Source organism: Mustela lutreola, chromosome 9 (assembly GCF_030435805.1).
Source record: "Mustela lutreola isolate mMusLut2 chromosome 9, mMusLut2.pri, whole genome shotgun sequence".
In the NCBI taxonomy this organism is placed as follows: Eukaryota; Metazoa; Chordata; class Mammalia; order Carnivora; family Mustelidae; genus Mustela; species Mustela lutreola.
The window spans coordinates 101,407,322-101,426,772 of NC_081298.1; the positions used below are offsets into that span (position 1 = coordinate 101,407,322).

The 19,451-nt window shown below is 38.0% G+C and overlaps 1 protein-coding gene across 6 annotated transcripts in view; it reads left to right on the top strand.

Annotated features, from left to right (window-relative positions):
• Nucleotides 1–19,451, top strand: part of CTNNA2 (catenin alpha 2) — a 1,142,447-nt gene that overhangs the window by 1,034,793 nt on the left and 88,203 nt on the right. For all 6 annotated transcript variants that reach the window (XM_059188197.1, XM_059188196.1, XM_059188200.1 and 3 more), the window contains 2 exons: nucleotides 4,410–4,523; nucleotides 12,973–13,154. In XM_059188197.1, coding sequence (XP_059044180.1) covers nucleotides 4,410–4,523; nucleotides 12,973–13,154 — 296 coding nt within the window. The remainder of the gene's footprint in view (nucleotides 1–4,409; nucleotides 4,524–12,972; nucleotides 13,155–19,451) is intronic.

The window sequence follows — 19,451 nt, forward strand, 5'->3', positions numbered from 1 at the left end:
CTTCTGTAATAGGCACCAATTAATCTCCTAGAGGAGATTTTAGAGGCCAAATAATTTAATCATGCCATTTTACAAATAAAACCCACTTTTGCAATCTAACAGATAATAGACCCAGGGAACCAAGAGTAGACCCAAAGTGGTTTTTGTTGGTTATAAAAAGGCTTTCCCTGGGAGCACAGAAAGGCAGAATTGAGGCTTGACCCTCAGGTTCCAGCTTCCAGTCCAGTGAATTATACACGTTGGTGATTCATTTTTATCCTATAAACACTACCTAATGATACAGGTCTTATTATCTCTGGGCCCATTTGCAGAACTTTGCTATATTTCCTTGTCTCTTTTAACATACAAAGATCCTTGACCAACCAAAACATAACACTACTCCTTGTTAAAATGAATAATTCAAAAAATAACAGCATGAGAAGTAGACACATTTACATGCAATTAGCAAACTGCACATGCACTGAACTGTTTATATGGGTGACTTGGATGGGTTTGCTGGATGATGAAGGCGCAAGAAAATATTTTAAGCTCATCCATTTGCCTGGTATTTTTTGCGATGGTTAAGAGCATAGGCTGTGGAACCCCCTCAGCTTGTTAGATGTAACACCCTGGAAAACAGACTTAACAACTCTGAGCTTTATACATCTTTATACATCTGTAAAATGGACATTAATTTTGGGGTAGGGGGAGGGGCAGAGGGAGAGAGAAAGAGAGAACATTAAGCAGCCTCCATGCCCAGCATGGAGCTTGATGCGGGTCTCGATCCCACAATTCTGAGAGCATAACCTGAGCCGAAATCAAGAGTTGGACGCTTAACTGACTGGGCCACCCAGGCACCCTACGCATTATATTTATTTCATTAGGTTGTACAAGGATTAAATCCTTTAGCTGAATGCCTGGCCCATAGTGGTTGGTAAAAATTATTTCTATTATTATGATTATTGCAGTTATTAGGTATATGTTATCACTTATTACTTGAATTCATTTTTATCATTTACAAAGCATTTTTGTATATACTTTATCCCAGAATCCTGTGAGGCAGGTGGGGAAAATAGGAATTATTGTCTCCATTTTATGAGTGAGGAGAGAAGTAAAAAAACTCGTAGTGATATAAACGGTTTTGAGTGGAAGAGTTAGGCCAAACACACTCAGATTCCCTGGGTCCACATCCAGGTTTTTATTTAATTTATTTGTTTATTTTTTTCATTTTTAAACTTTGTTTTGGTTTCTGAGCCCTAGTCACTTGAGTGAAAGCTCATCATCATTAACCTTAGGCTGCTGGGTTTTGTCTGTCATTGACTCATCTGCTAAACACACAGATCATTGAAATGTTTGGACACAGTACTATAGGCACTGTCATATTTTCCTTTTTTCTATTGAGTAAGGTTTTTCATTTTACTTTTCTCTCTCCTTTTCAAAAACGAATGATGAAAAGTGCTTGCAATCTCGTCATCTCATCTGTCAGCAGAATTTACCAACTTGCTGTGATTGTTCTGCAGTACATTCCAGAAGAGTGAAAAATGATCAGAGATTATTGTCTCTGTCCACAATGGAAATACAACCAGTTATTTGAACCAGGTTCTGCCCACCCCACCCCTGCTTTAGTTAATAAAGTATGGGAACAAAACCTCTTTCTTCCTTGTTTCTTTTAATAATTCTGTGAAAGAAAATTGAACATCTGTAGATGACTGAGTGAATATTAATAAGGTTGATGGGGAGAGAGAAGGAAAACAAGAAGGATATGCCAAAGCTTGGAAATTACTACGCATAAGGTGACATTGGCATGAAGACCCCATTTTATGCCTGTCTGACCAGTCTCAAGGCTTCATCAATAACCACACCTGATTAATTATACTGAAGTAGCCAAAGAAACCAGCCGAATCAAAGTGTGCCCTTTTGGATGGGGAATGGGCTACTGTATCATCAGTGCTGCTGTGGCCTGCTTCTTCCTTTTGAAATACAGAGCCCTGGGAGCTGGTGCTCCTTCTTGTGCTAAGGAACAGTTGTGGGTGACTGTCAGCTTTCAGTCTAATGACTGTTGATCTGAGAAGGTTGCATTAATGCACTGTCTCCCTTTCATGCACCATCCTCACCAACTCCACATTCATCTTCTTGGAATTAACAGAGGACAGTAGCCTACAAAACATGCTGCATGATTTAGAAGGCCTTGAACAAGGAGTAACCTCTCATGCCTCAGTTTCCTTATCTGTAAAATGGGGAAAATTGTGTCTACATCATAGGACTGTGAAGAAAACTGGATGAATTTTAGTCTATGTAAAGTCCTCAGAGAAAACCGTGATTAGCACATGAAAAGCACGTAATGTATGTTTTCTATTATGGTCATTAAAGATAGGGAGTATTTTTATTTGTGGGTTTATGGACTAACTCATACATTTTCTCTGCATGGAATAGACTGGATCTCCATGTAATATTCACTTTTTAAAAATTAACATATAATGTATTATTTACCCCAGGGGTACAGGTCTGTGAATCCTCAGGCTTACACATTTCACAGCACTCACCATAGCACATACCCTCCCCAATGTCCATAACCCAGCCACCCTATCCCTACCCTTCTATCCCCCAGCAACCCTCAGTTTGTTTTGTCAGAGTAAGAGTCTTATGGTTTGTTTCCCTCCTGATCCCGTCTTGTAACTACTCACTTTAAAGCCATTCCATACCTCCAGTTCTTACCTGATTTATAATGTGAAAAAGATAGACACATTTGGGTATTTGGGGTCTAAATTCTAATCTGTTATTAATTAGTTTAGAGACACTTGGCACACTTTTTGCAGAATCTTGGTTTTCTTATCTCAAAAGAGAATGATCCTTATTTTACTGTGCTGGTTTTAGCTAAATTGATACTATGTATGAAAGAGCTATTTAATCCTTGGTGGTTGCGTAGTGATTGGTAGATTCACTTTTTAAAAGTGTTTGAATGAATTGATTTCAAAATCTTAACTGTGGAAAGAACCAAGATGCCCTTCAATGGACGAACGGATAAGGAAGATGTGGTCCATATACACTATGGAGTATGATGCCTCCATCAGAAAGGATGAATACCCAACTTTTGCGGCAACATGGACAGGACTGGAAGAGATTATGCTGAGTGAAATAAGTCAAGCAGAGAGTGTCAATTATCATATGGTTTCACTTATTTGTGGAGCATAACAAATAACATGAAGGACATGGGGAGATGGAGAGGAGAAGGGAGTTGAGGGAAATTGGAAGGGGAGGTGAACCATGAGAGACTATGGACTCTGTAAAACAACCTGAGGGTTTTGAAGGGGCGGGCGGTGGGAGGTTGGGGGAACCAGGTGGTGGGTATTAAGGAGGGCATGGATTGCATGGAGCACTGGGTGTGGTGCAAAAAACAATGAATTCTCCCTGAAGAGAAATAAAAAATAAATTATATGCAGTGAAAAAGCAAAAAACAAAAACAAACGAACAAAAAAAAATCCTAAGTAATGATGATGGCAAACATTTTTTAAATGCCTGTTAAGGGCGCCTGGGTGGCTCAGTGGGTTAAGCCGCTGCCTTCGGCTCAGGTCATGATCTCAGGGTCCTGGGATCGAGTCCCGCATCAGGCTCTCTGCTCAGCAGGGAGCCTGCTTCCTCCTCTCTCTCTCTCTCTGCCTGCCTCTCTGCCTACTTGTGATCTCTCTCTGTCAAATAAATAAATAAAATCTTTAAAAAAAAATTAATGCCTGTTAAATGCAGACATTTTACACAAAGTACGTTACTTAATCTTCACAAAAAATCATAAAGGAGCTTTTATCAACAGCAGTTCACAGGGCAGGAAACCGGAGCTAAGAGGATTTTGCCAGTGGTCACACAGGGATTCCTGTTCAGGCAGTCTTGGCTCTGGATAGTCAAGTTGCAACCTGTATGCTTTAGTGACCACATCAGATATTTCATCTGGACTAACCGTTGGCTTGGCGATGATCAATTCTTTTTGTTTATTAAGACTAGAATAAAGACTGGGAGTAGAACAAGAAGGGCATTACAGACCAGTAATAGGTACAGCTTTTGTTGTTGACGGTGATTTTCTATCTTACAGTAGATTTCTATGGATGGAAAAACACACAAATATATTTTTCTTAAAATTAGAAAGCATGTCATGTCACAAGCTAAGCAGACTTTTTGTGCCTACAGGAGGAAGTAATCGAGCATATATATATATATATATATATATATATATATATATATTTTAAAGATAAATTGGGGCAGCTTGGTTTTTCTGACTCCATCAGAGCCAGTATCCTCCTCCATACCCCCCTACATATAACTGCCCACAAGCTCTCTTGCCTGGGAGCTACTTAGCTTTTGTAGGCACAAAGCATATGGGTGGGGATGAGGGTTATCAATTTAAAATATACTGATCCTTCTCTTTTCCTTTGTACCTGTAGACCCCAGAAGAACTAGAGGACGATTCAGACTTTGAGCAGGAAGATTATGATGTACGCAGCCGGACAAGTGTTCAGACTGAGGACGACCAGCTCATTGCGGGGCAGAGTGCACGGGTGAGTGGACATCCAGGACTCGGGTTTCATGCACTGGGCCTATGTACACCAAGTTGGTTTGAGGGGATTTCTGATCCAGGGTCTTGAAATCCCAGGGATTTATAGCTTAGAAAACTGTGCTTTCATCTGTGGTTGTTCTTAGCAATTCATATTTTACACAATGGAAATAACCACCAGTGCTTCTGATTTCTGTTCATGCTATTCTCTTACCATCACTTGAAACTGAGAAGGCACCTCACTGCAAATGGTTTAAGTGCCTAGTGGATTTTGTTGGGTGTATGTAGATGGTTCAACAGCGAGGGGACACAGGAATGCTCAGATCTTGCATTATTAGAACAGACATCACAGTGCCACTTGAAGTCACCAAGCTTGTTAACTCAAGAGGCAGTGACAAATGGAAAATTAGAGTACTAGTTTGTTAGTGGCTGGGCCGTTACTCTTCCATACTCTGACGTAGGGTCTCTGATGAATGAGACCACATCTTTGAAATTGGTTCAAGGACATCAAAAGAGAGACAGAATTCCCCATCCCCCTCGCAATACCTACTTACGGCAAGAGCAGTAGCCCTAGAACAGTTTGCCATATGATAGGAAAAGAAATTATAGAGACATACTAGGCATATGCCAGTTTAAGGCACGGAACAGGAAACAACAGAAAGATCACTGCTCTGGCTGACATTTGAGCACCCTGGAACACTCTGTGACACTCTCTGCCAACACAAGTGTTTCAAAGAGGATTCTGACTGATTCTATTAATTGGATCTCATTGAGGATAGATGCAAGTCATCAAGGTAGGTCTCAGGAGATTAAGTCCCTGGGGATTACAAAAGGAGGTGAGATTCTCCTCCCTTCCAAGGTTCAGTTTTTATGCAGTAAGAACAGCCCCATTATAGACTGTGTTCTTATTATATTCTAATTAGAATTACATTCTAATTCCCTGTTAAGTTTTACTTAAGAAAAAAAAAAAAAGATAGAGGAAGCACAAGTTTGAGAAAGAGGTGGTGATTAGAATAGTGATTAGGAAACCTCAGAAAGATCACCCTAGTTCAGGAATTGTGAAAGAAGAGTAGGAGTAGCCAGCCAGTCAGAGGTTAAAGAGGACGCAAAGAAGACTAAGCCTTATGTTGAGTCAAGAAAACCTTCATACTTAAAGCCCAGTTTCTCTTTTTGTGCTTTCTGTGCTGATAGTCTCATGCAACAGTGAAACAATTCACAAGATATTGATGGACAATGGTAAGGAAATGGGAGGGTAAAACCAGAATATTAAAGCTGCACCAGCTTTGATTTCAGACAGACCTTGTTTTCAATTGTAAAGAGTAGAGTGAGGACCATACTCCCATACATGTGGCTTAATTTTTCTGAGCTTCAGTTCTATTATCTGTAAAATGTGAATAATGTACTTGATCGGATTCTTTGGAAGTTTAATGACTTAATATTTGTAAAATTATGAACACAATACCTGACATCCATTAAATGCTCAATAAGGGGTGACGGAAAATCGTCATCCCTTGGAAGAGAAGTTATTTTGGATCACAGACTGGTGACAGTAAAAAAAGTACACAAAGGAATATGAAGTCCCTTACTTGGAAAATCTTTTGTAAATTCTAACCCCCGCCTCCTTGCCCCCTGCCCCCACCTGTGTTGAAAACTAAGTTCATGAAGCTGAGAGGCTTTTGAACCTGTGTTGGCATAACACTAAAATCAATTCATCCGTCAAGTCAGTTCATCTTCAAAATTAAGTAAAGTTAGCATTTTTAGGTCAATGACAAAGGGCAAATTTGAGTATTTCATCCAAACATTAATCAATTCAAAGTCAATTTGATTGACTGACTGCAACTCGGTATTGATCCAGTCCAGTATCCATTGACTCGTTTTCTCAAAGACCAAAGCGTACCATACAACCCTTATCATGCTTTATAGTCACCATCTTGTCAAATGGCATGATTAGTCCCGTTCTTGCCAGGAGGGATGCAGTCCCATTGTACATCCATTTCATGCATCTTGTGGCAGATACTAAGTCAATTAAATAGAAACGAAAATCAGATAGCACCTGTCTATATCATGTTGTTTTTCCCCCAATAGGTGAAAAGACAATAGTCTTTTTTGAAAGACTTTCCAGCGTGAATTATAAACATGGCCCAGGATAGTAAGAACAAAGTACCCCTATGACCCAGCACTTGCTGATTTGTCTTTGAGATCCGTCACGTGGTCTGTGTGATTAACTCACAGCAGACAGCATTAGTTATTGACTCAGCCTATTTTAGCCCATAATTACATGATGACAAATCAGAGACCTAGAATTATGGCTGTAAGTTGGAAATAAGCGGGTGCATTGAATTGCTAAGATGACAGATGGTCGAACTTTTGACCAGAGAAGTATGTTAACTTGGTCAAAATTATGAAGGAGGCAGAAGTTGTCTTTGACAGAGGTGGTTGCTCTCTGCAGCAGTGAGTCCTTCCCTTATGTTAATGGACTTTGTGTTCTCATTCAGGTGATTCTTCCTCTCTGAAAAGGGTAAATTAATCTAAAAGCAGGTTATGGTAGGAGAAAAGCTTTTAGTGTCCACTCCAACATTTCTCCCAAACTCTGAAATTAGAGTGCTTATTTCCTTTATGTGTCCCTATCTGCTGCTTCTCGACAGCATTTTCTGAGAGAGGGATAGGCTGAGAATGATCAGACCCTGATCTGATAAAATGTAGAAGTAATAAGACCTAGTGATCCTAGACATGACATTTCATACTCTTTCTTCACAGGTCAATGTGGTTAAAAGTGGTTAGTGACAACTCTTGGACACTTAACCTTGGTGATAGAATGTATTATTTGGAGTCACATAGACCTTATTTTAAATACGGGCTTGGCCAAGCTGTGTGACTTTGGGCAACTTTCTTAACCTCTCCATCCCTTATCCATGCATATGTGTGTGTCTGTGCTATGTGTGTATGCCCAGCATTCTACCTCATGATGTCATTAGGAGAACTGCGTGGTGAAAAGTATCACAAGATGTGTCACATACTGTCAAGTTGACAAAGAAGATGATAATGATGCTTATAGCATACTGCAGTTCTTCATTGCAAGGCTGGTCAAATAATTTAGGCTAAAAGAGCATGACAATTTAGGAAATCATCAAAGTTTTTACTTAGTAAATGGGAGAGTTACCTCAGTTTCCCTATTTACTTCATGGTCTGAGACTGGTAAAAGTCGAAGGACCCACCCTTTAACTGCTTATATTTATTATTCTGCTTTAAAACCAAGTAGGTAGGGGCACCTGGGTGGAGCAGCTCAAGTCATGATCCTAGGGTCCTGAGATAGAGCCCGGCATTGGGCTCCCTGCTCGGTGGAGAGCCTGCTTCTCCCTCTCCTTCTGCCTGCCACTCTGTCTACTTGTACTTTCTATCTCTCTGTCAAATAAATAAATAAAATATTTTTAAAAAGTAAAACCAAGTAGGTATAAATGGACACAGTGAGTTTTAGCCCTTTTAATCGTTATTAACATTAATGTACTTGAAGCCTAAATGTTAGGCTCTTGCTCTTGTTTAGGGAAATAACACCTGTCAGTTTGGAAGCCCATAGACTTCAAAAGTCATTTTTCTCTTTGAGATTAGAAAAGTAATCATATCAAAAACTCCAGAGATTTAGATTGAAGAAAAGATTCTAGGCTGAGTGATTATTGGCTCGTTTCAGTGATTTATACTTTCTCTTAATAAGTAGAGTTTATAACCTCAATCACAAAAACATGGTTGGCTGTTCAGAGGAAAGGCTGAAACCCTGGGGTGGACTACTCTGTGGATTCAAGCCTCTGATTCCACGATTTGTGGCCCCAGATCAGCCAGAACAACAGTCTGTAGAGCTGTGCTTGACTACATGCATAGAAGCAGCAGAAACTCTTAGACTGCCCTAGGTGATCACATCAGAGAAACAGAAAAGCTGATTTGTTCTCTTTCCTCTTGGCCATGAAAATCACTTTTCTCATGTTCAGTTAGTTTGAGGGAAGGAACAATTACGTGTTACATATTTTATATTCCACTTGATTTAAATGTAGTCAGCCTCTCTTTTTTTTTTCCTAGCTAGAACAACTTTAATGTGTTAACATTTCAAACTGCTGAGTTACATTGATAAGACTTAATTAAAACTCATGTATTGAATTTTAATTTGATTAATTTGCAAATTTCTCAGTTTGTGATCTACTGTTTATAGATAACCTTTTTTTTTTTTTTTTTTTTGTAATTCCAGTTTTAGAAAAGGTCAATTGTGAATTTTTAAAAGCCAGGAGCATTTTAAGAATATTTAGGAAAAGACTTGGCTCATCGATAGCTACATAAGCAGAAGCAAATGTAATGACACTTGCACCCAAGTCACAGGCCATTAAGTGCATTATGCGGGTCGAGCACCCCTAGAGTCAAAATAACATCTTCTTTTGCAAATCTACTTTGAAGGGGCCATTTTTTTTTTTCCTTCAGAATTGTGCCCTTAGAAAATATTTGTCAGTTCTGGTAAATTCTCTTGAACTATGTTGACGCAGTGAGTGGAAAAATGGTTACACAGTCAATCAAAAGATATTTGTTGAGCTTCTATTCTTTGCAGGATGCTGCAGGCTCTACCCTAAGGAAACTCAGACAGAAGTCAGAAGTAGGGCATTAATAGGAATTCAAGAATAGAGCAAGGCAATTAATACTTGAATCCCAAGTTAAACAATTGAAACTCATGTGATATAGTTGAAAGATAAGTGTATGCCCTTCAATACACAAATTAATTCTTTTGAGGCAATGGAAGTTTCATTGCTTTCCATCCGGGGATTGAATGTAGAGTATGGAGGTCTGCAGGGGAGTTTTACAGATTCTTCAATAGAGAAGTACCTAGGGAATGTCTTAAATGATGGTGGTTAAAACTTGTGAGGCCTAAGTAAAACATGATTAGCAGCTCTGTATGAGGAGGACAGATTAATGTAGGATGGTGTAAGATCATCAGACAAGGGTGCTTCAGGAGAAAAAGTTTTGTATTTAATATCTGCAAACCCAGACTTATCTCAAATGCAGTGGAATAGCTGTCGTGTTACTAGTATAATATTGTATATGTGAGTTTATAACCAACCCATTGGTTGTGTATTAACCACCTCTTTTGGATACAGTTTTCAAAGTACTTAAAAAATTTTCTTTTCAGAAATACAGTTTTTAAAATATTTTAACTATAGTATTTGTATCAGTCCAGCTTTCTAAATTTGGATTGTAATTTCTGTATTTACACATGCACACTCATGCACATACACGTACAGACACAGAGACTCGATGCTAGTTATGTAACATCACACACATGCATGCATGGTAGTTAGTAAACACAGCTCTGCATTAGTAAGTTGTATCTGTGCAGGTAATAGTCCAGAGACACCTTCATGCAAATCAAAGAGACCCCTTACATGGGCAGATAAAGCCTCATCTCCAGGTTGCTCAGCCTGGTGAACAATGCTAGTAATTTCAGCAACCGTTGCCCCACTGGGATGTGATCATGATGCATGATTGTGCATGGTGATCTAGTTGTGCTTAATAGTTAAGTATGGTGTTAGCTGACCTGGGATTGAACCCTATTCCTACACCTTTTAGTATGTAATGTTGAGAATTTAATTTCACTGGGCCTTAGTATCACCATTAATAAAATAGGGGTTAGAATAGTATTAATCTTGTAGAGTGATTAAGTAAATTAAGTTTTTTATATACATAAGCTTCTTAGCACACTATCTGATATACATTTCTGTACTCAAGAAATCATGTCAATCTTCTATTTATGCAAGCCACATAGATTCTGGCCCCATCCCTGTCTTTCAAGGCAATAATGTAATAAGCTAGAGAGGTAGCTGGAAAGGAAAATTAATACAGACATGATGATAATATATTAGCAGTAATCCCATATATGCTTTCATTTTTTTGACAAAAGACATTTATTATTTTATTTACTGTCTGCCATAACACTTTGACGTAATTGTTTACTATTCTTAGATCTGAAGAAGTTAAGAATATGATCCAGTAGCCAGTAGGTCTTAACCTAAGTCAGTGACAGATCCCGTTGAGCTCAGTTTTGTGGAGCTTATGTCCATTGATATATTTTTTTTAATTTTTTATTTTTTATAAACATATATTTTTATCCCCAGGGGTACAGGTCTGTGAATCACCAGGTTTACACACTTCACAGCACTCACCAAAGCACATACCCTCCCCAATGTCCATAATACCACCCCCTTCTCCCAACCCCCCTCCCCCCAGCAACCCTCAGTTTGTTTTGTGAGATTAAGAGTCACTTATGGTTTGTCTCCCTCCCAATTCCATCTTGTTTCATTGATTCTTCTACCCACTTAAGCCCCCATGTTGCATCACCACTTCCTCATATCAGGGAGATCATATGATATTTTTATTAGAAATCAACGACCTGGGTGCCTGGGTGGCTCAGTGGGTTAAGCCGCTGCCTTCAGCTCAGGTCATGATCTCAGGGTCCTGGGATCGAGTCCCACATCGGGCTCTCTGCTCAGCAGGGAGCCTGCTTCCCCCTCTCTCTCTCTCTCTGCCTGCCTCTCCATCTACTTGTGATTTCTCTCTGTCAAATAAATAAATAAAATCTAAAAAAAAAAAAAAAAAAAGAAAACAACGACCTTGGGTTGGGGCATGGGCATTAAGGAGGGCACTTGGTGTAATGAGCACTGGGTGTTATATGAAACTGATGAATCACTAAATTCTACCCCAAAACTAGTAATACACTATATGTTGACTAACTTGAATTTAAATAAAACAAAAAAAAATAATGAAGAAATCAACTACCTTTCCTTCCAGCAATCACTTACATTGGGAAGAATTTTATAATTAAGGAAGCAGAATTTTCTTGTATGTGTTATTTTACTTGTTCTTTGCAAAAGCTATAAGTTCCCCAAATCATGCTTTCATTGGGGAAGACCCATATCCCAGAATCAGAGAGCCACTATTGCTGTCACACTTATCGACACACTCCTTTCTCTGAATCAGTTGGCACATGGTTCTAAGAAGATGCTATGAGGTATTGTCAACGTTGCATTCAGGGCTTGCTACAGACATGGTATTTAATAAATACAGTTAATTCTCTTCATTTGTGGTACTTAAATTCTGTAAAGTCACCACTATGGAGTCATTGCTTCTAGAGGAAATAGAGAGTTAGGTTCCTGAGAGCTGCTAGTCTCATCATTTTTTTTCAGCCAATCAATAAGGAATCTTGTTTAATGAATGTTTCTTTTAAGATACTTTATAGTTTTGATTCATTGTTATTGAACTCATGGCCAAGTGCAGTATAGCCCCTGCCTGCATGAAGCTTATCTCATACACGTATGTTTCTCCATAAGGCGCAACACTGGCTCTCTGTGCTTAGGGACACTAGGCACCACTTAAGCACTATGCTTTGGGTCCATGTTAAACAGCAAAATTACCAAAAAAGAGCAGAAAGATGTGGAAAATGTGGCACTAAACAGACCACAAAAGGACACTTGTTTAGTGCTGAAACAAGAAGGCAGAGAATTTATTGTTCAGCCACATCTGGGAACAGGCCTGTCAGGTGACCTTTTTTTTTTTTTTTTTTTTTTTTTTTTTTTTTTTTTTTTGGGCAACTCTGTGCCTGTTTGTGAATGACCAAAAGCACCACAAGGATCAATTGTAGAGTGCCAACAAATTTTATAGAGTCGGCAAATTTGTAAATAAAGAATCCATGAATGACAAGATCAGCTGTAGTTCTTGCTTTTCCACATTCCCTTACCTAGCAACTATTGAAAATCTGCCTTTGCTTCCTAAACCTATATTTTATCCCATCACAACTGCATCCTTCTAGGCTCTGCAGGGAGCCATGGTTATCTCAGAATTTCCACCGAGGAGGTAGAAGAAGGCTGGGGATAGGTAGGACACCCCTGAAATGCCCTGGGCTAGGGGATTGTTTGATATCTAACCATGGATTCCTTCACTAACACTCATGGCAAGTTTCCTCACCCCACCCCGCTTGCACGCTCAGATATTGTTGAAAATTCCTCTCCTTCCCAGCGTCAGAAAGCCTTTTTCTCCCCCCTTCTCTGAACAGATTTCAGTGTTGAAAGAGGTATATTCTTTCATCTGGTAGAAGTTTCCTGAGACCAAATATAAAAATTGTCAAGAATAGATTCTTTTGAACAAACATATGTCATCAAAGCGACACAGAAGTTCTGTTACTGTCAGTGGGCCCGCACCTTTTAGATCTCTGTATTTTCTGCGTATAGGAATAGGGACGGGGATTTGGGGGATCTTACCAGTCTGTGCTGTTACCTACCTAGGGATGGAGAAACCGTACTTTCTGGAATGGCAGGGCAGTCTGTAAACCTTGTCAGGGTCTGGCTTTGCTATTAGCTGGAGGCAGAGTCAACCTACTGTCTGTGTTTACTTTGTCACCATTAGTCACACTGTTTCTGTAACCCACACAGGCCATCATGGCGCAACTACCGCAAGAGGAGAAGGCAAAAATAGCTGAGCAGGTGGAGATATTCCACCAAGAGAAAAGCAAGCTGGATGCCGAAGTGGCCAAGTGGGATGACAGCGGCAATGATATAATTGTGCTGGCCAAGCAGATGTGTATGATCATGATGGAAATGACAGACTTCACCAGGTGAGGCCCAGAGACAGAAAGATGATTTTCTCATTAAACCCAGAAGTGTAACAGTGTATATTAGCCTGTGAAAGCCTGCTGAAAAATTCAAATACTACATCAAAGCAAGGCAGTGGTATTATAAAATTTACATGTGTAAGTCAAAATGATCTGGACCTAACTCTTAGCAGATAGTCAAGAAGGACAGATTCATTTTTGTGATTATTATTGTTTTAATTATCTATCCAAAGTTAGTCATAAGATCTAACATGTGGGGGTTGAGTGACTCATTTTTGTTCTGTGCTGTTTTGCCGTGTATTTAAGTACTGCTTTGAAGGTAAGGTGAATGATTTGTTTATATCCCTTTGGAAAAAAAGGGTATCGATACATAGGTGTGTGTGCATCTATACATGTAATAGTCCAAATGCTGGGTCATGATCTAGCATTAATTTCAGTTCGTGTTTCAACTTTACATATAAAGGATCAGCTTCAACAATCTGATTCTATAATTTGACAAGGAAATTAAAAATCGTATAACTCTAATTCCCTTCTGCTCTAAGCACCACTTTTAATAAATCAAGAGACCAGTCAGAATTTTGTCAGGAGCCTTTTCTTCACCAGGGGTCATAGCTGTTTCTGCCACTGCCATTTTAATCTCCTCTTTAAAGGGAGGTGACATTTCTGCCCTTCCTACTACACAAAGGGCGAATCAAGGGAGAGCAAAGCTCAACTGAAAAAAAAAAAAAAAATCCCTGGATTTTGAAGCTGAATACCAGGTGATTTTGGACCAGCCTCTTACTGTCTGTTTATTTGGCAAAATGGGGAAATAGTGCTTTTCTTATCAACTTGACAGGAGAGTTTTACAATCTAAAGAGGTAATGCAGTTATAAATTGTGTTGCTATACAAATGTAAGCTATCACTTTGCTGTAATTTTTTTGCCCCCTGGGAGACACAAATACACATGAACAGAAATGTTTTAATGATTAAACATGATATTGGTTAATAAAACTATGTAAGATATATATATGGCAGTGTCAAAATACCACCTTATGGTTGACAATATTTTTAATGATTATTGAATGCTTCTAATAAGAGAAAGCTACAATTGATTTTAGGCTATAATAAAATATAGAATATCTCTGCTTCATCCCCTTTACCCTTTGCCTCTGGCCAATATATACTAATGACATTGCTGCGCCCTTTCTCTAAATATTTTTAAACTGTTTTTGACTTCGGTGGAATTACTTTAGTGTTATGAGGGTGACCTTTGAGAATTTTAAATGTCATTGTATTCATTAGAAGTTCAAATCCATACATTTGGTTAGTTTTTCTTCGCTTCACAGATTTATTTCACACAAAAAAAATAATAGTAGGAAAAAACAGTCTGAGCCATTATTTAAGTCTGAATTGACTACGGATCAGTCTATACTGGCAGCCTCAGTCATTGCTTTTCTAGGCCTGTGATGACTTAATTTGCTTGCTTTCAACATTGTATTGGTATTTTATCTGATGGATATTATGCAACCCATTAATAACATCACTTGAACAAATAATCTCATCAGTTTTAAGTGACTAATGAGTCTAGTCAAGTTGCTGGTTTAGATCAGAAGAACGTTTTATAATGCTCCGTATTATAGATAACTGTGGTCAAGGAAGAGCAATAGATTTGAGGGGGTCTTGTTAGATAATGTTAAATAAGACGGACTTTCTATTAGTCAAAGTACAGTTTGAAAAGTGAAAAGAAGGCCACTTCAATTTCCTAGGGATTTCATATAATCACTTTATGGTGATTTGAGTGATGAAATGTCTGGAATGCTACTGGTTACCATTTTTCCCACTGCCTCATGAGTAGTTTCTCACCTCTTTGTGAGGGCAGAGGGAGGAACACAGTAATTAATGATGAGAAAAACAGAAGGGGGCGTGCATTGGGAAATAGAACGCGAGAGGCTGAGCTTTTGCTGCTGCCTCCATCTGCAGAGCCTCTCTCTTGGCAAAGAGGAAGCCGACAAGCCTTTTTTTGGGTGGACTGTGACCTAAGTTCTCTGTACTTAACCATATGCATTATTATTATTATTGCCCTTGCATTTTTCTGCTTCAAGGAGGAATAATTTCAGCTGTATACCTCTAAGGAGCCCTATGTACTGTATTCTCTAAAGGAAAGGAGATGGTTAGGAATTACTTGAATCTTCTTCTCAAATCCTATGTTTAAATAGCATCTGGGGGCAAAAAATACCCTTGCATTTATTATCTTGTTGTTTCATTCTTATCAGTAGCTAACTCATTAATTTGATGCAGTAATCTCAGTGATATACACTCCATTATTATTAAAATTGGAGAGGTTCTGCCTCATTATTTGTGAAATAACTTCTTCATGGAGGATAAAACTAATTATGCCTCATATCTCTTTCCTGTTCGGTTCTTGACTTCTGTCTCATGGGCAGTGGCAGAAGCACTGTCCTGCAGAGGTTGAATCCATATATCTGATGTCATTCTCAGTAAGAAATAGCATGTACCAGTCTTCTGTCCCAATAACATAAGGTGTGCAGATGGCAGAAGCTCAGAAAAGAAACCCAAGTTTAATTGTATAGCAAGGAACAAAGTTGCGACCAACTATAACTTCTGATCTGTAATTTAGGCTTAAAAAGTGACTGTCAGGGTTACAGTCAACAGTAAAATACTGAGCATTAGGCTCACAAGACACGTAATCACCCCACTCTTCCCAAACTTCTTTTCTGCCTTGGTGTAGATACTCAGTACCTCAGCCTAGGTACTTTGGTCTTTCAGCACCACTTCTTGGCACTTTTCTTTTCATTCCAAGTCACATCTTGCCATTAAAGGGCAACCATCTGCCCCCATTACACCAAAAGCCTCATGAGTTCTTCTGTTCATAGAAAAAAAAAATAAAAATGTTGAGTTTGCTGTACATGCTTAACTTAAAAAAAAATTTTTTTTTGTTGAAATATAGTTGACACACAATACTATATTAAAGTATACAACATGATGATTTGACAATTCCATATATGAGGTTATGTTCACCACAAGTGTAGCTATCATCTATCACCATACAATGGTATTAAGGTAGAACTGACTGTATTTCCTATACTATGCCTCTCACTCCTATGGTTTATTTATTCCATGACTGGAAGCTTGTATCTCCCTCTCTTCTTCACCCATTTTACCAGTATCCCCACCCCTCTCTGACAGCCATCACTTTATTCTCTGTATTTATGGATTGCTCTGTGTGTGTGTGTTTGTGTATGTGTGTTTGTGTGTTGTAGATTCCACCTATAAGTGAAATCCTAAGGTGTTGGTCTTTCTCTGAATTCACTTAGCATAATACTCTCAAGGTCCACCCATGTTCTAGCAAATGGCAAGATATAATCCTTTTTTGTGGCTGAGTAATACTTCTGTGTGTGTGTGTGTGTGTGTGTGTCTGTGTGTGTGTGAGAGAGAGAGAGATTGAGAGAGAAAGAGAGAGAGAAAGATAGAGAGATCTTTATTCATTCAACTATTGATGGATGCTTAGGTCACTTCCACGTCTTAGCCATTATATATAATGTTGTAATAAACATAGGAGTGCATGTATCTTTTTGAATTAGTATTTTCATTTTCTTTGAGTAAATACCCAGTAGGAAAATTACAGGACTATAGGGTATGTCTACTTTTTTAGAAACCTTCATATTGTTTTCTGTAGTGGTTGCACCAATTTACATTCCTATTGACAGTACACATCCAAACCAACACTAGCTATTTCTAGTCTTTTTGATTCAAGCCATTCTGTGGATGATAGGATGATCAGCAGTATGGAGCATCCATTCATGTGTCTCTTGGCCATTTATATGTCTTTTAAAAATGTCTATTCAGGTCTTCTGCCCATTTTTGATTTGGATTGTTTTAGTGTTGAATTATATAAGTTCTTTATATATTTTGGATAGGAACTGCTTATATCATCTGCAAATACCTACTTCTATTCAGTAGGTTGTCTTTTTGTTTTGCTGATGGTTTCCCTCACAAGTGCAAAGGTTTTTTGCTTCTTTGTTTTTTGCTTTTAGCATAGTCTCAATAGTGGATGTTTGCACTTATTTCTCTTGCCTCAGGAGACATATCTAGAAAAATGTTGCAAAGGCCAGCATCTGAGAAAATACCGTCTGTGTTCTCTTCTAGGAGTTTTATGGTTTCAGATCTCACATTTATGTCTTTAATTGATTTTGAGTTTATTTTTATATATGGTATAAGAAAGTGGTCCAGTTTCATTGTTTTTGCACATAGCTATCCAGTTTTCCCAGCAACATGTATTGATGACAGTCTTTTTCTCCAATATATTCCCCAATATATTCTTACTACCTTCATCATATTAATTGACCATACAAGCATAGGTTTATTTCTGGACCCTCTATTCTGATCAGTTGATCTATAAATCCATTTTTATATCAATACCATACTGTTTAGGTTACTACAGCTTTGCAGTATAGCTTAAAATCTGCGTGACATCTCCAGCATTGTTTTTCTTTCTCAACATAGCTTTGGCGATTCAGGATCTTTACAGTTATATTCAGATTTTAGAATTATTTGTTCCAGTTCTGTGAAAGTTAATAGTGGTGTTTTGATTGTGATTGCATTGAATCTGAAGATTACTTTGGGTAGTGTGGACATTTTAACAACATTAGTCCTTCCAGTCCATGAGTATGGTTTATTTTTCTGTTTCTATGTGTCCTCATTAGTTTCTTTTATACCTTTCAAAGTACAGGTCTTTCAGAAACTTGGTTGTGTTTATTTCCAGATATTTTATTTTTGGTGCAATTATACATGGAATTTTTCTTCTTAATGTCTTCTGCTACTTCATTATTAGTGTGTAGAAATACAATAGTTCTCTGTATATTGATTTTGTATCCTGCAGCTTTGCTGAATTCATTTATTAGATCTAGTAGTTTTTTGGTAGTCTTTAGTGTTTTCTGTGTATAGTATCATATCATCTACAAATAATGAAAGTTTTACTTCTTCCTTACCAATCTGGATGCTTTTTATTTCTTGTCTGGTTGCTCTGACTATGAACTCCAATACTATGTTGAATAAAAGACACTAGGTAACTTTGTCATGTTCCTGATCTTAGAATAAAAGCTCTGACTTTTTCACCATTTAGTATGAGGTTAGCTGTGAGTTTGTCATGTATGACCTTAATTACACTGAGATATGTTCCTTCTAAACTGACTTTATTGAGAGCTTTTTTCTTTCATCATGAGCAGATGTTGAATTTTCTTATAGTTTGTCTGTATGTCTTGAAATAATCACGTGATTTTTATCTTCCATTTGGTTAATGTGATGTATAACACTAATTAGTTTGCAAATATGAAACCATCCTTGCATCCTTGAAATAAATCCCATTTGATGGTAGTGAATGATCCATTTAATGTATTGTTCAATGTGGTTTTCTAATATTTGTTGAGGGTTTTTCATGTGTGTTCATCAGGGATATTGGCCAATATCTTTTTTTTTAAACCTGTGGTATCTTCATCTGGTTTTGGTATCAAGATAATGATGGCCTTGTAGAATGTATTTGGAAGTTTTTCTTTCTCTTTTATTTTTGGAATAGTTTGCAGAGAACAAGTATTAATTCTTCTTTAAATGTTTGACAAAATTCACCTGTGAATCTGGTCCTAGATTTTTCTTTGTTGCAAGTTTTTTTTTTTTAATTATTATAAATCCAATTTCATTATCATTCAGATTTTCAATGTCTTCCTGATTCAGTTTTGAAAGAGTGTATGTTTTCTAGGAGCTTATCTCTCTTTTGTGCTATCAAATTTGTTGGCATGTAATTTTTTGTAGTATGCTTTTTTTTGTAATTTTTTCAATTTATTTATTTTCAGAAAAACAGTATTCATTATTTTTTCACCACACCCAGTGCTGCATGCAATCCGTGCCCTCTATAATACCCACCACCTGGTACCCCAACCTCCTACCCCCCCGCCACTTCAAACCCCTCAGATTGTTTTTCAGAGTCCATAGTCTCTCGTGATTCACCTCCCCTTCCAATTTACCCCAACTCCCTTCTCCTCTCTAACACCCCTTGTCCTCCATGATATTTCTTATGCTCCACAAATAAGTGAAACCATATGATAATTGACTCTCTCTGCTTGACTTATTTCACTCAGCATAATCTCTTCCAGTCCCATCCATGTTGCTACAAAAGTTGGGTATTCATCCTTTCTGATGGAGGCATAATACTCCATAGTGTATATGGACTTAAAATCATTTGTGTATCTGTGGTGTCAGTTGCTTCTTCTTCATTTCTGACTTCATTCATTTGGATCGTCTCTCTT